At 37.1% G+C, this 16,185-nt stretch overlaps 1 protein-coding gene across 1 annotated transcript; it reads right to left on the bottom strand.

The window, feature by feature from the left end:
* Nucleotides 1-1,681: 1,681 nt before the first annotated feature.
* rgs4 (regulator of G protein signaling 4) lies at nt 1,682-8,228 on the bottom strand. Its single transcript, XM_024279392.2, has 5 exons — nt 8,056-8,228; nt 7,738-7,839; nt 6,661-6,725; nt 4,143-4,306; nt 1,682-3,689 (listed from the first exon to the last, which is right to left on the bottom strand). The coding sequence occupies exons 1-5, from the start codon at nt 8,097-8,099 to the stop codon at nt 3,459-3,461; spliced, it is 606 nt and encodes a 201-aa protein (XP_024135160.1). The 5' UTR covers nt 8,100-8,228; the 3' UTR covers nt 1,682-3,458.
* Nucleotides 8,229-16,185: the final 7,957 nt, after the last annotated feature.

A 16,185-nucleotide genomic window follows, 5' to 3' on the forward strand; every position in this document is an offset into this window, starting at 1 on the left:
CTTGTTTTTGATGCATCCACTTGTAGACGACTAGATCCATGTATGTCCTCATTTTCCTTTAGATGAGCATGGATCGGTAACGGACATTCTTTGGGGGTTGGGTGAGACGGGGATGGAAACAGGGTGTGTGTGTCTGTATTCGTGGATTTGGTGTGTCTCCGGTCCAAACCCCTATGAAAAAGGGGGAATACTGTATGTAAAGAACACATTCTTCTTAGCAAGAAGATTGTGGGGCGACGAAGAATACAGACAAAAAGAGGAGAAAACTTTTGGTTTTGTATCTTGAGTCGGGTGTTGAGTGTTGTCATAAAACTTTCAACCAATCATTGGGTTATATTATGTGATGACATAAGGTCTGCCCTAACGGGTCCATTCCATTTTTCTATGGACCTACGACTAACGGGGGACCAGAACTGGTACCAGTCAGCCATGCCTAATGGAAATGCTCAAAAGTCCATTCTGGACCAGTCCACTCTGGTCTGGACTCCTCAGTGGAAATGAGGCATAGATGACTCACTTCCAGGACATCAGTCATCCACTTCTATCAACTCATCCAAAACCACAACACAAGACTCAGCCTACGACTCAAAAATCAGTTTTTCTCTGCTTTAAGGAGCAGAAATGCTTTCTTGTGTCTTCCTTCTGTTGTGTCTTGAAATAATGACTACAATCATTTCTGTGTACAGTTGCGTGAGACTGCACCTACCTTTCACAGATGATACAGACGCCAAACAGAGGCCGCAACTCTGCTTGATGTTTGATAAATTCAAGCATGTGAGATCAATTGATCTAATTTGGGTCTACTCCTCCCATATAGTTAAAACTTTATGTCTGAAATGACCAGATTGCATATTCATCAATGGCAAAAGAACCAAGTAGACACATTTTCCCTTCAACCCATGAAATCTAATCACACTTGATAGTGTGTGCTGTCAAGTTTGCACGTTTCTACACACGCAAATATATAGTAAATGGGTTCCTACATGTCTTCAGCTCTCTAAAGATGCACGTCAGGGTGATTTTTGTCCTTCTTTCCTCTTTTTTGGAATCAGTCTCTTGATCACTACAAGCAGGAAAACCCACTTATCCCACATAATGAGGATTTACGGAAAGCTTTAATGATTTATCTAATAAAAATTCTCCCATCAAACCATCTTTAAATCCTCTTCAATTTCTGTCCTTCAGCTATTTCCTGGCATTGATCTTTCAGCTATCTTGATGGTGGTTTGTTCTTTTTTGTTAATGTGCAAAATGTCCTCTGGTTATTATGGGATAATGATGTTACATCCTGATAATCATCTGTAATCTGCAGACAGCATCCAGTCACGCCTGGAGATGGCAGAGGCCATCTTGTGTCTGCTGATTGCTGATGATTACTGGACGATAACAAAAAAAAAAGTTGCATAATATAAATATGACGTCCGCTCTAGAAAAATGTCAAATATAAGTCAACAACAGGAGCCCAAACAATATTAATTATATTTCTCCAGTTTTTCCCTGTTAATTTCACAAAGCTTTTATTAAACATAGGAATCTTGAAGGAAATATATATATATATAATTAAGAGACTTTTGTTCAGCTGACTCACAACTTTTGTGTTTTTAATCTTTAAAAAATATTCTTTTTTACATGTTTATAAGAGTTTTCTTGTTGTTTCAGTGAAGCGAAAACATTGAAACAATTAAGGATTTCAGTGGGGTTTTTTTTCAATACTTTATTAGAGAATATTTGAACAAATTCCATAATATGAATAAGTATAACTTCAATACAAACACATAAAGCATTTTTGTCACATACACATATCAATTAAAACACTGAAGTACCATAATGTTTTCCATTAAAATACAGACGATATTGAGTCACTTAATAAAAAACATGAATGAAACTGCCATTTTTTTTTTTTTTTTTCTGATATCTAAATTTAAAAAAATGAGTAAAAATGAATAACACCTCTGACCGGTTTGGATACAGCATGCAACAGTATCACACTATTTCTCCAACAGAAAGATGCAAAGGTTTTGACAGGAAGCAGACTTATTCACAGTGTCATTTCAAGATGTTCATGCAGCAAAAACAATCGTTTCCATCATCCAGCTCTGAGTTACACAAAGCAGCCAAAATTGTACATTCCTCTGCTGTTCCTCAAGGTGGTTGTTTCATTTTGAGACATTTTATGCTAACTCAACAATATTTTGTTATAATTTCAACTATGAGTTAATGTTTTCTTAATTCTGGTGCTTCAGTTGTAATCATTTTCTGCTTCCAGCTGGTTTTGATCCTGAGACCACTTTGTAAATAGTTTCCATACAGAAATAATTGTATGTTGCTAAAAGAAAAGTATATATCTCTACTATCGTTGATTATTATCTCTGGTTTTTCCATTATTAACTTATTGTTGTAAAAAAAAGATTCCACATAGGGATTTTCAAGCTGAGTTCTGGCAGCAACTTCTATTTTTCAGTATCTTAAACTGCTTTCTGGCCTTTAAATACACAGTTTTAGCATGAAACATATATAAAAAAGACCATTGATTGTTGTTTGTGCCTTGCAGAACAACTAAAAAGTCTTATTTTCCTGATGTGGATCTTTATGATCTGGGTCCTTTAATGTTTCAACTGGAACTGTGCTTCTTTATGGATTTTCTTTCCTTTACATCCACTTTTAAATGTTTCAGGGCACTGCTTTTCGATTTTAGCATGTTCAGATATCAGCATTTTTCTCTTTGCTCCTCTCAGGTATTAGCTACATGCTTGGACTGCAGGATGCAAATACTGGACGTCTCCTCTCCCCACTGTCTCCTTTTCACTACCAGAAAATATTTTTGAGAAAATTCTCGAACATGAAATAATTTTTTATGCTTTGTTTTGGAAAAATGAATGTAAAACTTCCTTTTTGCATGACACCGTAAAATGAACTTGTGACAGATGATTGACAAAATACTGATCAAACCCTTTGGAAGCAACTGTATTTATTAATAATCCTGACTTCCATCCTAAAAAGTGAAGTTTTTATCCACTGTTGCAGGTATAAGTTGTGGGACAGGATTTGCTAAAACATTCTAAACACATATTTCCTTTCGCATCAGAGGTAGCTCTGGATGGTTTTCCGTTACAATCACTTTAGCCTGACCTAGAGATGAAAGCAGGTTAGGTTTTAGACGTATTTACAAAGCATTTAACACCTAACATTCAGTCTGTCCCTATTGACCTCTCTGATTCAGAAAATTACAAGACAGCTGATGGTGACTTTAGAAACGGAAAACATCTTTTTTACAGAATATCGCAAACACGGCCAGTAAGTAACAGCAAGCAGAAGTGTATCTATAGATCTCTTTACTCAAACCTTTTAAGTCACCTTCTAAACCACTGTTTTCTAGTCTACCGTAGAGTCTTCTCTCACATCACATCCACCACCAAACTTTGGCACCTGCTACGAATCCGTCTGGTCTCCGTTCCTGCTTATGCTCCACCAGCCAAAGCCTGCCTGTTGTCCGCCCAGTCTGAGCTTTTCTTTACCCGAGATGTCTCTTTGGGACTCAGATCCTGCAGCAGTTTGGATTTGAGGAAGCGTCTGTAAGAGTCCTTTTCCATCAAGGTGTAGATCATCTTCTGGGCCTCGTTAAAGCAAGACGGGCTAACCTTCTCCACTTCCTGCCTGGTTTTTTCTCTGGCTGCCGCGTCTAGGTTTACCTTGGGTGGGAGACAGAACAGATAAAACATGATTTAAAGAGACGTATGGGGATATTTGTGAACAAGTAGATAAAGAATTGAGAAAATGTGCAAGAAGAAACCTTCAAAAGCCAAAAAACGACACAAATTGAAACAGATCTAAGACTTTTGTTGCAGTAAACCCCCCAAAAAAGCAAATTAATGCATTTTTTATTAATATATATTGTCTTGTTTTAACTTCTGAAGTAAAAAAGCTGTTGCAAATCATTGTTAGCATTGTTGCCTAGATATATGTACACACTTCTAGCTTTACATTACCACTAAAGAGGAAAATAAATCTTCACCTTTTATGTTAACATTCTCTTTGACTCATTTCCTTTTAAAAGTCTTTTTATAATGGTATTTTAGTCAGGCTTTTTCACATGCCACCTCTATGTTTTGTGTTACATGACGTCTTCGTGTAAAGCTAGTCACCTCGTTTGGGGCATCTGCCTCCACATATTGCTGATAAATCTGTTTCGCTCTGGCCGCCATCTGGGAGGACGGAGTCTTCTTGAAGTCCTCGCAGGCGATCCAGAAGTCCACGTTTTCTTGACTGAACTCGGACCGAAGAAAGCTGGTAAACACAGCACGACCCACTGAAGGAGAGAGGAGGCAAACACCATGTTAGTTCTCAAATATGCAAGATTTAGGCAGCGCTGTTTAATCTCCATGACCCCTAAGGATTCGTTCATATGTGTCACGTGTATCACAAGAACGTGCTAAACGCGTTTTCTTGACTGAGCTTTTAACATGCGGTGTTCACACTGGACTGTCGGAACCCGTTATCAGAGTATTTACCCACAGTTGGAAGAGGTTCGGTGCGAAATATCAAAGTGGTGCAAATTTTGCAAAACTTGCACCAGGGTTTTTTTTCCTTGCTTTGTTCTGATCCATGAAAGACTTGGTATCAAACTGCAGTTATTCATTTCTCCTTCATGATCCATTTTCAAATTGTTGGCACATCCGTAAATTAAAAACATGTCAGTACCAAATCCGAACTTTGACTCTGATTGGTCAAAGTTCAACTAGTTTAGCTATAAGCGGGCATTTAATGGTTTCGTTCATAGAGCCCAAAAACACACGAAAAAACATTCACAGCGATGCATGACCGAGAGAGTTTTGAACACTAAAGCTCAAAACGCAGATTTAAATGTGTTTACGTGAACTTGCTATCAGAAGTGGTCACTTGATTGTGCGAGGCTGGTGTGAACGTAGCATGAAGGTTCTGGATTCTCAGAAAGCTGAAGAAAACGTTGCTGGATTTTGACTTTTGGATCTTAACTCCAATACTTTTGGATCAGATACTGATGTATGCAAAGAGTTTAAAGCCAAATCGGAATTCTTCCTCTGTCCCTCCAGCTTCACACTAACCCTCCAACTGAAGGGGCATTTGAAGGGAAAGGGCCGTTCGAAATATTTTTTTAAGGGTAGAGCGAAGGGACTTGGAGTTCTGTATCCGTCTGCTGGTAGGCTAGCTGCATTACAATGTACCTTGGAGGAGAAACACTTTTCTTGACGTTGAGCATGGAAGTTTACACTTAAATGTAAGTAATGATTTGTTGTTTTTGCACGACACTTTAAAGTTATAAAAACGATTTTGTTATACATTTTCAGATCGCTGGCAGTTACGAGCTAACGCAGACGAATGGCGAATATTGATGATGTCATCAAGTGGGAGTGCCATCCGAATTTTCTGTTTGGAGGGCTAAATGTAGGGGTAGGGGAATAATTTGAATTGGACCTCAGTGTTTCACAATGACATAACATTAATCTTTCACTTTTTACACGTTTAACATGAATGAGCTAATTCTGGTGAGGAGAAAAGTGACTTTTCATATCGACCGAGTGCATAAGGGTGCAAAACCACTTCTCTAAGACAGAATCCACTGATTTACTCGGATTGTGTAAGCAGTTTACTGCAGTTTCACTTCAGATTCTGCTGGAATTCTGTTAATTGCATCTACGATTGAAGAGTTCCGACAGTTGAAAGAATTTAAACAATGGAGCTAAAGCTCTGGTGTCAAAGGGTTAACAAAGAGAAAAAAAAAAGTGTTGTCATTTTGCTAGTTTTTAACAGAAAGTCTTATCCCACATATTATGTATCTGCATAAGATGAAAAGCCAAGTACAGATGAAGAACAAACGGGTCTGTGCTTTCCTAAAACTATGATAAAGTTCATCAGAACAGCTGGAGAGGTCTGCAGTTCTGCATGATGCAGATGACCCAAAGAGGAGGCCGGTCAGGTCACGTTACGATAAACAGCGGGAGATCGGACCAATGAGAGCTTCTGGACGAAGACTTGACGACGCTGGAGGTCAGTGGATGAGATCATGGAACCGACTGGAAAATGCTCAGCTGCTTCCAGCAAGGTCGATGCTCTGCAAGTTTTTTTTTTTTTTGAATCCTCACAGTCTCACACACTCGCACACACTTGTGTAGTCTGCACGGGTCAGAACGCCCTGAGGGGCCGCGCAGTAGTGCCTCAAGACACGTACCAAAAATCAGAGCATGAGAATGACGCGGGTGTGTGTCTTCATCTTCACATCACTTTGCCTCTTTGCTTAGTTATCCGAGCAGGACGACGCCTTTCAATAAGCACTTATTGTGAAAATAAGCCAACAGTCTGCTGAACTGCTGTTATCCTATTCCTATCATTGTGAGGTTTACAATCAGTGTGTGGATCTCTAAAGCCTTTTCAGCCTCTATTAGTGAGGAATGTGTGAGGCTTTTATCTGATACCACTCCCACAGCAATTATTTTGAAAAGATTCTGGTTTTGAAATGGATTTTTCAGGGAAATAATAAGCAGAGCGCCTGGCTGACTGTTAGTGGTAATAATGAGGAGCAGGCAAAGCATTAGTGGGCTCAGATTTGAACCCCAATTTCACACTATTTAACAGAGTCAATTATTTAAAAAAAAAAAAATCATGACGCATTTGTTTTACACTTACTTTCACTGCTCATCACATGACTGAACGATTCCTTCCATTTTTCCACCTCAGATGGATCCAGCGCCCTAAAAAAAACAAACAAAAAACAGGTTTCAAATAAGCCTGCACAGACAAGTGCAACTGAAATATTACAGTTTATTTAGATTTTTAATAATTTTTTAGAACATTTGAAATCACAAAAGCTGCTTTTCTTTCTGCCGTTTCGCCTTAAACGGTCTTTCCTTTAGAATGCAGGCACGTCAAATAGAAACGGCATCATCAATAATGTTTTGAATACTATTCTATATTTAATAATGTTTTAATACCTGATATTTTCCAATGTACAAAATTGAAAACATTCAAAACAATCCCAATGTGTAAAAGGTGAGCATAATCTATTTACTACTAGAGGATGAAAGGTCAGCGCCACCAGCGCCACATAAAAGAAAAAAAAAATAAACTATTAAAGGCTTTTTAACCTGTAAGTATATCAGGGCAAAAACAAGACCTGATCCTCCATAACCTGTTTGAGTCTAAATATAACTCCTCACTAAACAGGTATGTTTTTCCTCATAATATTGCCTCAATTTTTACTAAATATATTAACCTACATGCAACATTCTTCTGGCAAAACAGAGTCAAGGTGAGTGACTGTGAAATGGTCCACTTCCTTCCAGGTAAAATTGGCTTTTAACCTAAAAGAGTGACAGCCAGATCTATTTCTACATCAAACAAACCACCTCTTTACTTATCGCTTCGTCATCCTTCTCCAAACAAACTGTACGAAACGTAAGAAATCTCAGTGATTTCCCCAGAGCGAAGGAACCTTGTTTGCTCAGAGTTTTTGACAAAAAGGCAATTAAAAGTGCATTAATTTTAAAGACGTGCCTTTTTATTGTTATAGGCTTTCAATTTAGGCAGATTAACATGAAAATACATTAAGAAATGTGATTTTGTGTTGTAGATAAAAGCAAAAATAAAGCTTTTACAATGAATTTAACTTTTAAAAAAGTAGATTATTTCTTTAAAATTGAACATTAAGAGAATCATTACATGGGAACAGCTTAAAATAAAAAGAGGGAGATAAAGTTCCCTGACCTCTTTGCAGTGGCGGTTTTCTCCTTCGCCTCCTTCTGATCGGCTGTTTGGGGTTCCGGCTTCTGCAGTAAGAAGCTCAGTTTGTGCTTGATGTCTTTGGCGCTGTGGAACAAAGCATCTCATCAGATTTCAGCTTGTTTGAACTAATAACATCCACAGCATGCCTTTACGGGGGTAAAAAAAATACACAACTTGATGAAAAATGTGTTATTTTAGTTTGAAATGGCTGCTATTTTGCAAATAATTAGCCTCAGAAAGTGATGTTGTTTCTGTAGAAACATGTAGGTTCACCCCTCATTCATTCTGCACTCATCTTACCTTTTCAAGCAGGTCGCAGGGAGAGTTGCTAGTCCTTTACACATGGTGGAGCGATTGAAAAATCCCCCAAAAAAATCAACAAGAAGGCAAAAAGTGCGTTTGTGGACAACAGTGTTTTTACAGCGGCGTCCTTCTGTATCTGAAACAAGCTCCGCTTATCTCCACTCCCACTGTGATTTATACCAGGAAAACGCACAGGGAGAAAAAAAAACGGCCAATCACAGCAGATACTGACACACAGGCAAAGAGAGGGAGGGAGGCTGAGTGGAGGGAGGGTGAGAAGGTGACAAAATTGGGGGAAATTAACAGCAGATGGCATCATTTGTTACCTGAACAAAAAGGTGTTTGTTTTTTTTTCATCTGGATGTGAAAGACAGAAACAGCCACTGAAATGCTACAAATCTGTATTTCTTTCAAATAAATCAAGCTAAATATTTGTACTTGTGATCAGTTTCTATTGAGGAATCAATACTGTTCTCTCTGGTGTCTAGTTTCTCCGGTTGTAATTATTTAGATTGACGTTTCTCACATATGACATCATTGTAAAAGAACTCACAAATGCTTCAGCAAATATTTGTGCTAATAGAACTTACTTCTTACCATGGATGAGCCTAAAGTTCTGCTTTAAAAAAAAAACTCTAAATTGTATCTATTTGTGTTGTTCAAGCGTTCAAAGAAAGAAACATAAGGTTTTAGCAAAATAAGATTATTGTAAGTTAGAGAAAATGGTGTTTTAAATATGTTCTGATAGCTTTCTTCTCACAATGGAAGATAAATATATATAAATAGATTAAAATTGCCTTTTAGAGTGTTTCTTTATTCAAATCCTTGTGAATCAGGAGCAGACAAAAAAATGCTTTTCTGAAAAGTTTACCGGTGTGACGTAGAAGCTACAATCAGCAGGTCAAAAGCTGCATTCTGATATATCCACTTGTAGACAAATGGAGTCTCACCTACTTCCCCCTTACTCACTCCTACGTGTTGTAAAAGTGTTGACTACAAAGTGTTTTGCTCTATGAATTTCATGCGGGCCACATGCAGGTTTGACTATTTTTACTTGTAAGTGCGGTTGTGACTGAGGCATGAGTCAGTTGCTCTGATGCTGCTACACCAACAGGTGACTGCAGACAGAATCAGAAAGTTAAAAAGTGCTTTAGCTTCAATTAAATTGTCAGTAATGCCTCCTCTTCAGCTCTTTAAAAGTAGAGTTTGTGTCATTTAGATTTACAGTAATCCCTGACATTTTAGCAAAACTGTTCCAGAAGGTTGTTAGATAACTTCTATGTTACTTTTAAGCTGCTTTCTTTGATACCAGCAAATTAAGAACATATACTGTCAATCAAAAATCACCTGATGTTGGACCACATGATTGAATTGTTAGCACTAGTAATATTCAACAAAACTGGAGGACCAACTCTATACCTTTAGCCTGTTTAGTTCAAAAATGAAAAGATCGGCAATCAGCTTTGGAAAAAACGTACACTGGGTGAAGCTCATCGCGCCCCCAAGGATATGAACCCTGCTTTCCTAAGCACCAGTCCAGCATGCAGCCACTATGGCCAACATTTTATGAAAGTCATTATTTTATATATAACCTAAATATATTACTGTATTTAAAACCTATGCTTAAGCGTTAATGAACTTTGCCTTTCTGGTTTACACTTCTGCTCAGTAATCACTTGAAGCTTTTAAAAGTTACAACAGTTTTCTTTTTCCTTTTCTTTTTTTCTTTTTTTGTAAACACAATTGAGAAATAGATGTTAAAAAATATCAAGATTAAGTCAGCTCAACCATTTTGACCAAAGACCCTGTTTTCCAAATCCCTCCATCATGTGAATTCATCCAGAAGAATCTGATGAGGTAAGTGTAAGCTAAGCATCAATAAAAGGGCCATCTGTTCATCTTATCTGCTCAGAAATCTTCATTTGTCTGGTCAAAGTCCAGAGCCGCTCTAATGAGTTAGTTAGTTGTTTTTTCCATCTGTCTTTTAACTTTTCTCCTCATTCTTCCACCTGTTGTAATTATTTTCCCTCCGAGACAGCGTTTTCACAGATATCTGGTCACAGTGACCTAATTTATGCAGCCTTTGCCAACATCTGATAGGGACACAAGTCTGGACTCAGGTAAGAATTGATGCATCTTCTAAATTGGACATGCCATTAGCTAGGAACCTAATAATTAACCTTTTTTTCTACAGGAGAAGACACTCTAGTATCCTTTTTAGATGAGCTGCAGTCATTAGTGGCCTTTCTATCACGCCACGTAATGACCTGATACATATTAAGAAAGAAAAAGCCCTTAATTAACTTTTGACAAAGCTTACCACTTAATTGGAATCTGTGTCATAAGCCTGCTAGCAGGATATAGAACTGTCTGTAAGCAAACCAAAGAGAAGCAGCTCATAGAAATATGAAACATGAGCTCTTTGATTTCTCAAAAATCTAGTTTAGCTTTTTCTAACTTTTTCCAAAATGTCCTCATATCGAAACTACATCATACTGATGATTCATGGGTGTGTGTAGATTCAACACTGCCGGCAGCAGAGGAGGCCTTTACGGCTGATTTAGCTGACATCTCCAGAACTGTGGCTGCACATCAAGTCTGAGCGGAATTATGTGGTTTTATAAAGTTTTTTAGCTGCTGTTTTAGCTGAAACTTTTATTATAAAGTTATGGACTTTTTCTGTGCCCAATATAGAGGAAGCTAAGGAGTGAAATCACATCTGGGTAGACATTATTTGCTAATGTATTTAAAAATAGGGCTTTCATTGTTTACATTTAACTAATGCGAGGCTTATTATTTACTGAAAATATAAAGGTCAAAGTTGCCCCAGCTTCTAAGTATGAATTTGGAACAACTACATGCTTTCCTTAAAGGATATTTAGGAAGCAGTGGAGATGAGGTTTGTTGTTCAGTTTTGTCAACAAAACTTTGAGTGGAGATTGATTTGCTCCTAAAACCAGCAGACTTTTAACCTCACTTAACAATTTAGATCACATTTGATACACGCATTTCTGAGACCCATATCTCATTAGCTCGATCCAAATTTTCCTAAAGCCCCTTCCAGCTAGATTTCCCAGTGATCTTTTAGATTGTGCTAGCTAAAATCAGAAAGCCTGTGCCATTTTAAAAGCTACAGAGCAGTAGAAGCTCACTAGAAATGTGCTTTTGTGTTTTAAATTAGCCAAGCTAATTCATACCTTTGTTTACTCTCTCCCACTAGCAACAAGTGCCTCTCAAGCTCAAGCTAACATTAGCGATGCAACAAAAATAGCGGGGTTACTGTATCTAACCGTAGTTTAGAGCATACATGTATTATATCTGCTTGATAAAAATAATGTTTCATTAACTGGCTTTTTTCCGATTATTCCCTAATAAAAGAATTATGATTTGTAATTATTAATTTAAAATTATGGTTTATGAACAACCTACCATATTCACATTTTGCTTGCTGAAATATTTTGTAGTTAAATACTTCAGTCTTCAAAAAACAAAAGATTGGCATTTTATGTAGCATCACAAAAAGAATCTGATTTGTATTTTTTTTAATATTTTCGATAGATTATTTTCTTCAAACAAAGCTTGATTAATATAACTTGAAAATTACTATTACTTCTTAACAGATGATCTAATTTTGATAAATGCAGGATCCCTTTCTATGATTTCAGGATCCCAATCCATTGAAATTATTGTTGAAGTGGTTTTAAAAACTTCTATAATATGTCAGTTTTTGGCGATAGTGATAATCCGATAGTGTTCAAAGGTTAAAATATGCCCTTCAAGTTGTTCTCAAAAAGAAGTAAAAAAAAAAGTGTTGTTAATTTCTTAAATCCTGCTTATTCAAAAACCTATACATGTTGTCAAAAGGGATTTCCTAGACTGAGCCTCAACAACCTTTGACTACTTAAATAAATTATGTGGGATATACCACATAGTTTTGGCCCACATAATGCATTTTTTTGTTACGTTTTTCTGTTACACCGATCTCACCGTTGTTTCTTATGGGTTAAAGACCCAAATGTCTCAGAAAATATGCAAAGTAGCAATAATTTTTGCTTACAAATGTTAAAAAAATAGCCACAATTTCAATAAACATTGCAGAACTTGGCATTTCTTTGCATGAAAAGTTTGTCATTTTATTTCAGAAATGTCAACCCCCCTCCACTACAAAGATATGTGTCCATTCTTCCACTTCTGTCTGGTAAAATTCAAAAGTCCAGCAGTGCAAGAGTACAGTTCTGCAGCTCACAAAAGAACTGTCAACTCCAAATGCTAAAAGATATTTTTAGAAACTCCATCATGAATGCTGTTGGCAGCTGTTGCCACTCAGTGAGATGTAGCCAGATGAAGCAAGTTGGTGACCTTTGAAATCAAACTAACTCTTTAGAAACAAAAAAAAAGAATCTGTTTTTTTATATGAGAAAAGTAAAACGTAAAAAAGTATAATGTAAATTATAAAACGTTTTACAAGAAGAAATTTACAGTTTAGTCTGTAGCTAAACAAAATAATTGCGCACAAACCTCAACTGTAGTGAGTATTGATGAGGCTTCCTTACTTAACTTTGTATTGCTTTTCTGATATCTACAAAAGAAAACTTTCTTATACATCGCCTATTAGTAATTCATCTTGCATAAAGTTAACATTATTGCGTGATATTGAAGTAACTTAAAAAAAGACTTTCCACTTCTCTAGGATACTTACACACTGGTTGGATCTCAGGAGGACAGTACGGAGGGGGTGACGCTACGTTCACACTATCATTGACGACATGCGTTCTAGCGCTCATATCCGAATAAAACTCAAAATAAACACGGGTTCAAAACTGCCACATTCAAGCACAATTATGCATTCAAGACAGCTTTTAGGCTCAGTGTGTTTAAAGGGTGTGGTTGTGCAACACAAAGTTAAATCAGATCAAACTATGACCAATTACTGACCCAGGTTTAGTAGAGGTGAATGGAAGGCGCCCTTTTCAATTTACGGAAGTGCCATACATTTGAAATTTGATAATGAAGGAGCACTTAATAAAGCACTAGTCAACAGTAGAAAGAGAAGCCCCTCCCTGCTTGTCTAAACTGAACAGCTTGTGCTAACCTGCCTTGAATGTGTTTTTGAATGCACACAGGGGTGGACTCATCATTAGGCAAAGGTAGGCGATTGCCTGGGGCCCTCCAATACTCTGGGGTCCCGAGTTAAAGAAAAGTGTCTAAAACATATTTTACGGCGTTTTTTTTTTTTATTTATTTAACTCTTTCACAAAACACGCCCCAAATCACTGAAATGGTAAAAGACTGATCATGTAAAAGTTCAGCAATTGAATATTCCATGCTACAGTAAATTAGTAAGCAGAGAAATTGGTTTTCCTAGATTGGGCGGTTTTGATTGGGGCAGGTTTGGGATCTGTTCAGCAGCTTTTAGTTCCTCATCAAAATAAGTTTCAACCAGGGACATGCAGTCATGGGAGACAGGTGAAGCAGGGCGTCACCTGGAGTCATGAGATGAAAAGCCTACTAATAATAAAATAACCTGTTCCACAAATACATTAAGTTTGTTCCTAATTCATTTTTAACCTCAAAATCGTTGTATTGTGCATATTTCCTGTTCAATTACAATGCAGACTTTAAGGCCAACCACACGCAGTTTTGAAATGATTTCTGTTTTTAAATGCTTATCAGAAAAAAAAATGATTATTGACATTGATTTTGTCTAATGGAACAATTAGGAACCTAACTATGGGTTTAAAAACAGCTGCAGAGGGCACTATTGTATTTTATGCCTGGGGCCCCCAAACTGGTAAGTCGGCCATTGAATGCACGGTGTGTCCGTAGCTGTAAACTACCACTAATAAAGAAACTTCAGCATTACAATGTCTAAGAATGGAGAGTTTATTTAAAAATTGTCACCTTTATGTTTATAGGTGCAATAATGGGCACTTCCATCCAATCAGAAAATTGAGGTATCTGACTTAATCAAACAAACGAAAAAACAAAAAATGTATTGTCATTACAAAAAGGAAAAACTTTAATGAGAAGCCTTTCCATATATATATATTACATGTATACATTAATCATAGCAATATGTAAAGAGTCTAAACTGCCACAAAAGGTCAAAAGTAATATAATCACTGTTGTTGTTTTTTTTCTCATAAAAGTTTCAGAGAGGAAATAAGTGTGATTCAATGTTTCATCCTTCTCGAAACTGGAGAGGAACTCGGAAACAATCAGCAAGCCAGTAAGTGGTGTCTCATTTCAGCTTGAAAGGGCTAATAATCAGCATCTGCAGCCTTGCTTCAAGGCAATGTACAAATGAGGTTAGGAGAAAAGCAGGCGGATGCAAGTTCAAGTCTGATAAATGTGCACCAGGCAATAATCCCTTTCATTTGCTTCTGTCTGCTGGTCCTCCCTGTACACGTGACCTTGGATACAAACTACAACTGTTTATACACAGAGACAGAAATGATAGAGATTTCTCTGTTACTGAATGAAAAAACACACAACTAACAATTAAAATTTACCCAAAACAGGTAATTAACAAAAATAAAATTTTGCTTGTGAATGTAAAGTGATGGTAACTATTGCAAATATTGAAAATAATTAACCAAAGCAACAATACAATGAACTGATGCTCATTGAGGACACATAATTAACATCATAAGTTTCTTCAATTGTGTAATCAGTCATTCTTATTTAAAGACACACTCCAAAGAAAATGTGTTTTTGATATTCTTACCAAGTTTTTGTAGCAATTATTTCATGATGGGAGGACATATTTAAAATAATTTAAGATTACAACAGCATTTCTGAGTATTTCTTCATTCAAATCATGTTAGATCAGGAGTAGATAAAAGCAGTAGTTTGAAAAACCTTTGGTTTTTGGTACAGCAACTGCCATGGGCGGGTCAAAGTCTCCCTTCACCGGATTCTGAAGTATCCACTCGCAGACAAATAGATCCATTAATGTCTTAATGTTCCTCATCTGAGCTGTCATCTTTCTCAAAACTGTATGGCTGGATAACTCAAATTCTGCTGTCAATCAAGGAATATACTTAACTGTTAGGATAATTATTTGCTGGAAAAAAAAATTTCAATATGCATGTTTTTTTTTTTTTGACTACCCATAATCCACCCACACTTCCTTTGAGATCGACTGTATGTGCACTCCCGATCAGGAGCTTCTGGGTGAACAGGAAATATGATTATTACACGACCAAACCAGAAGATCCATCCATCTATCTTCCTAACCCCCTGTATCCCTTTTGGGGTCACGGGGTTGCCGGAGCCGGTCCCGGCTGCTTGGACCTGACACTTTGACTCCTTTGAGTGATGTCTTTGAGTGCTTATCTCTGCGGTTTTGCAGGACGATCATTATGGACCTCAGTCACGTTACACCCCCCCAATGGATAATCTCAGACGTCACCCATAGATTTCTGAAGCCTGAAGTAGGACATGGACATTGAACTCAGTGTACTCTGTCGACCTAAACCATGTGGAAAAACCATAGAAATTGGTTGGGATGAAGTACAGTTTGAAGCTTGTTTGGGTCCTCCCATGGGTCAATAGACCTGCCAATCAAAAATACACCCCTTTAAATGCTAAAATTAAGCTCAAGAAAATCTAAATAAAAAACGTTTGATACATTTCTAACCCAACCCAAGTTGTCATGAATAATAAAGATACTACAGGCTAAAGATACATTTACATTTGGTGTAAAATCTAACCTCAAAATGGGACAAATTGGTAAATTGCTCCCTTCTGATACCGCCCCCCAGTGGTCTTTAGAGGAATTACAATATTTTGCAGTTTTTTTGTCATGCTTGAGAATGGAAGGTGGGGTGGAGTGGTGTGGGGGTTGCTATGAGCCAACAACTAACCCTACCTAATTTAACCAAAATAGTTGTGCAAATCAGCTAAATGGCACAACAGACATCCCACCGTGTGGACTAAGGATGAATTAAATTCTGTAAAATGCAGAATGAAGTTCAGGAGATCCATTTTTTGGGCATTTTCTGATAAACTGGAAACTAAGATAGCAACAACAATGTTAAATCTATTTAGCATTTTATTTATTTATGATTTAACATATGTCTTGAGTTAAAAGTTAATCTAAAATCCAATCATCACATTCTAGTA

Source organism: Oryzias melastigma, linkage group LG4 (assembly GCF_002922805.2).
Source record: "Oryzias melastigma strain HK-1 linkage group LG4, ASM292280v2, whole genome shotgun sequence".
In the NCBI taxonomy this organism is placed as follows: Eukaryota; Metazoa; Chordata; class Actinopteri; order Beloniformes; family Adrianichthyidae; genus Oryzias; species Oryzias melastigma.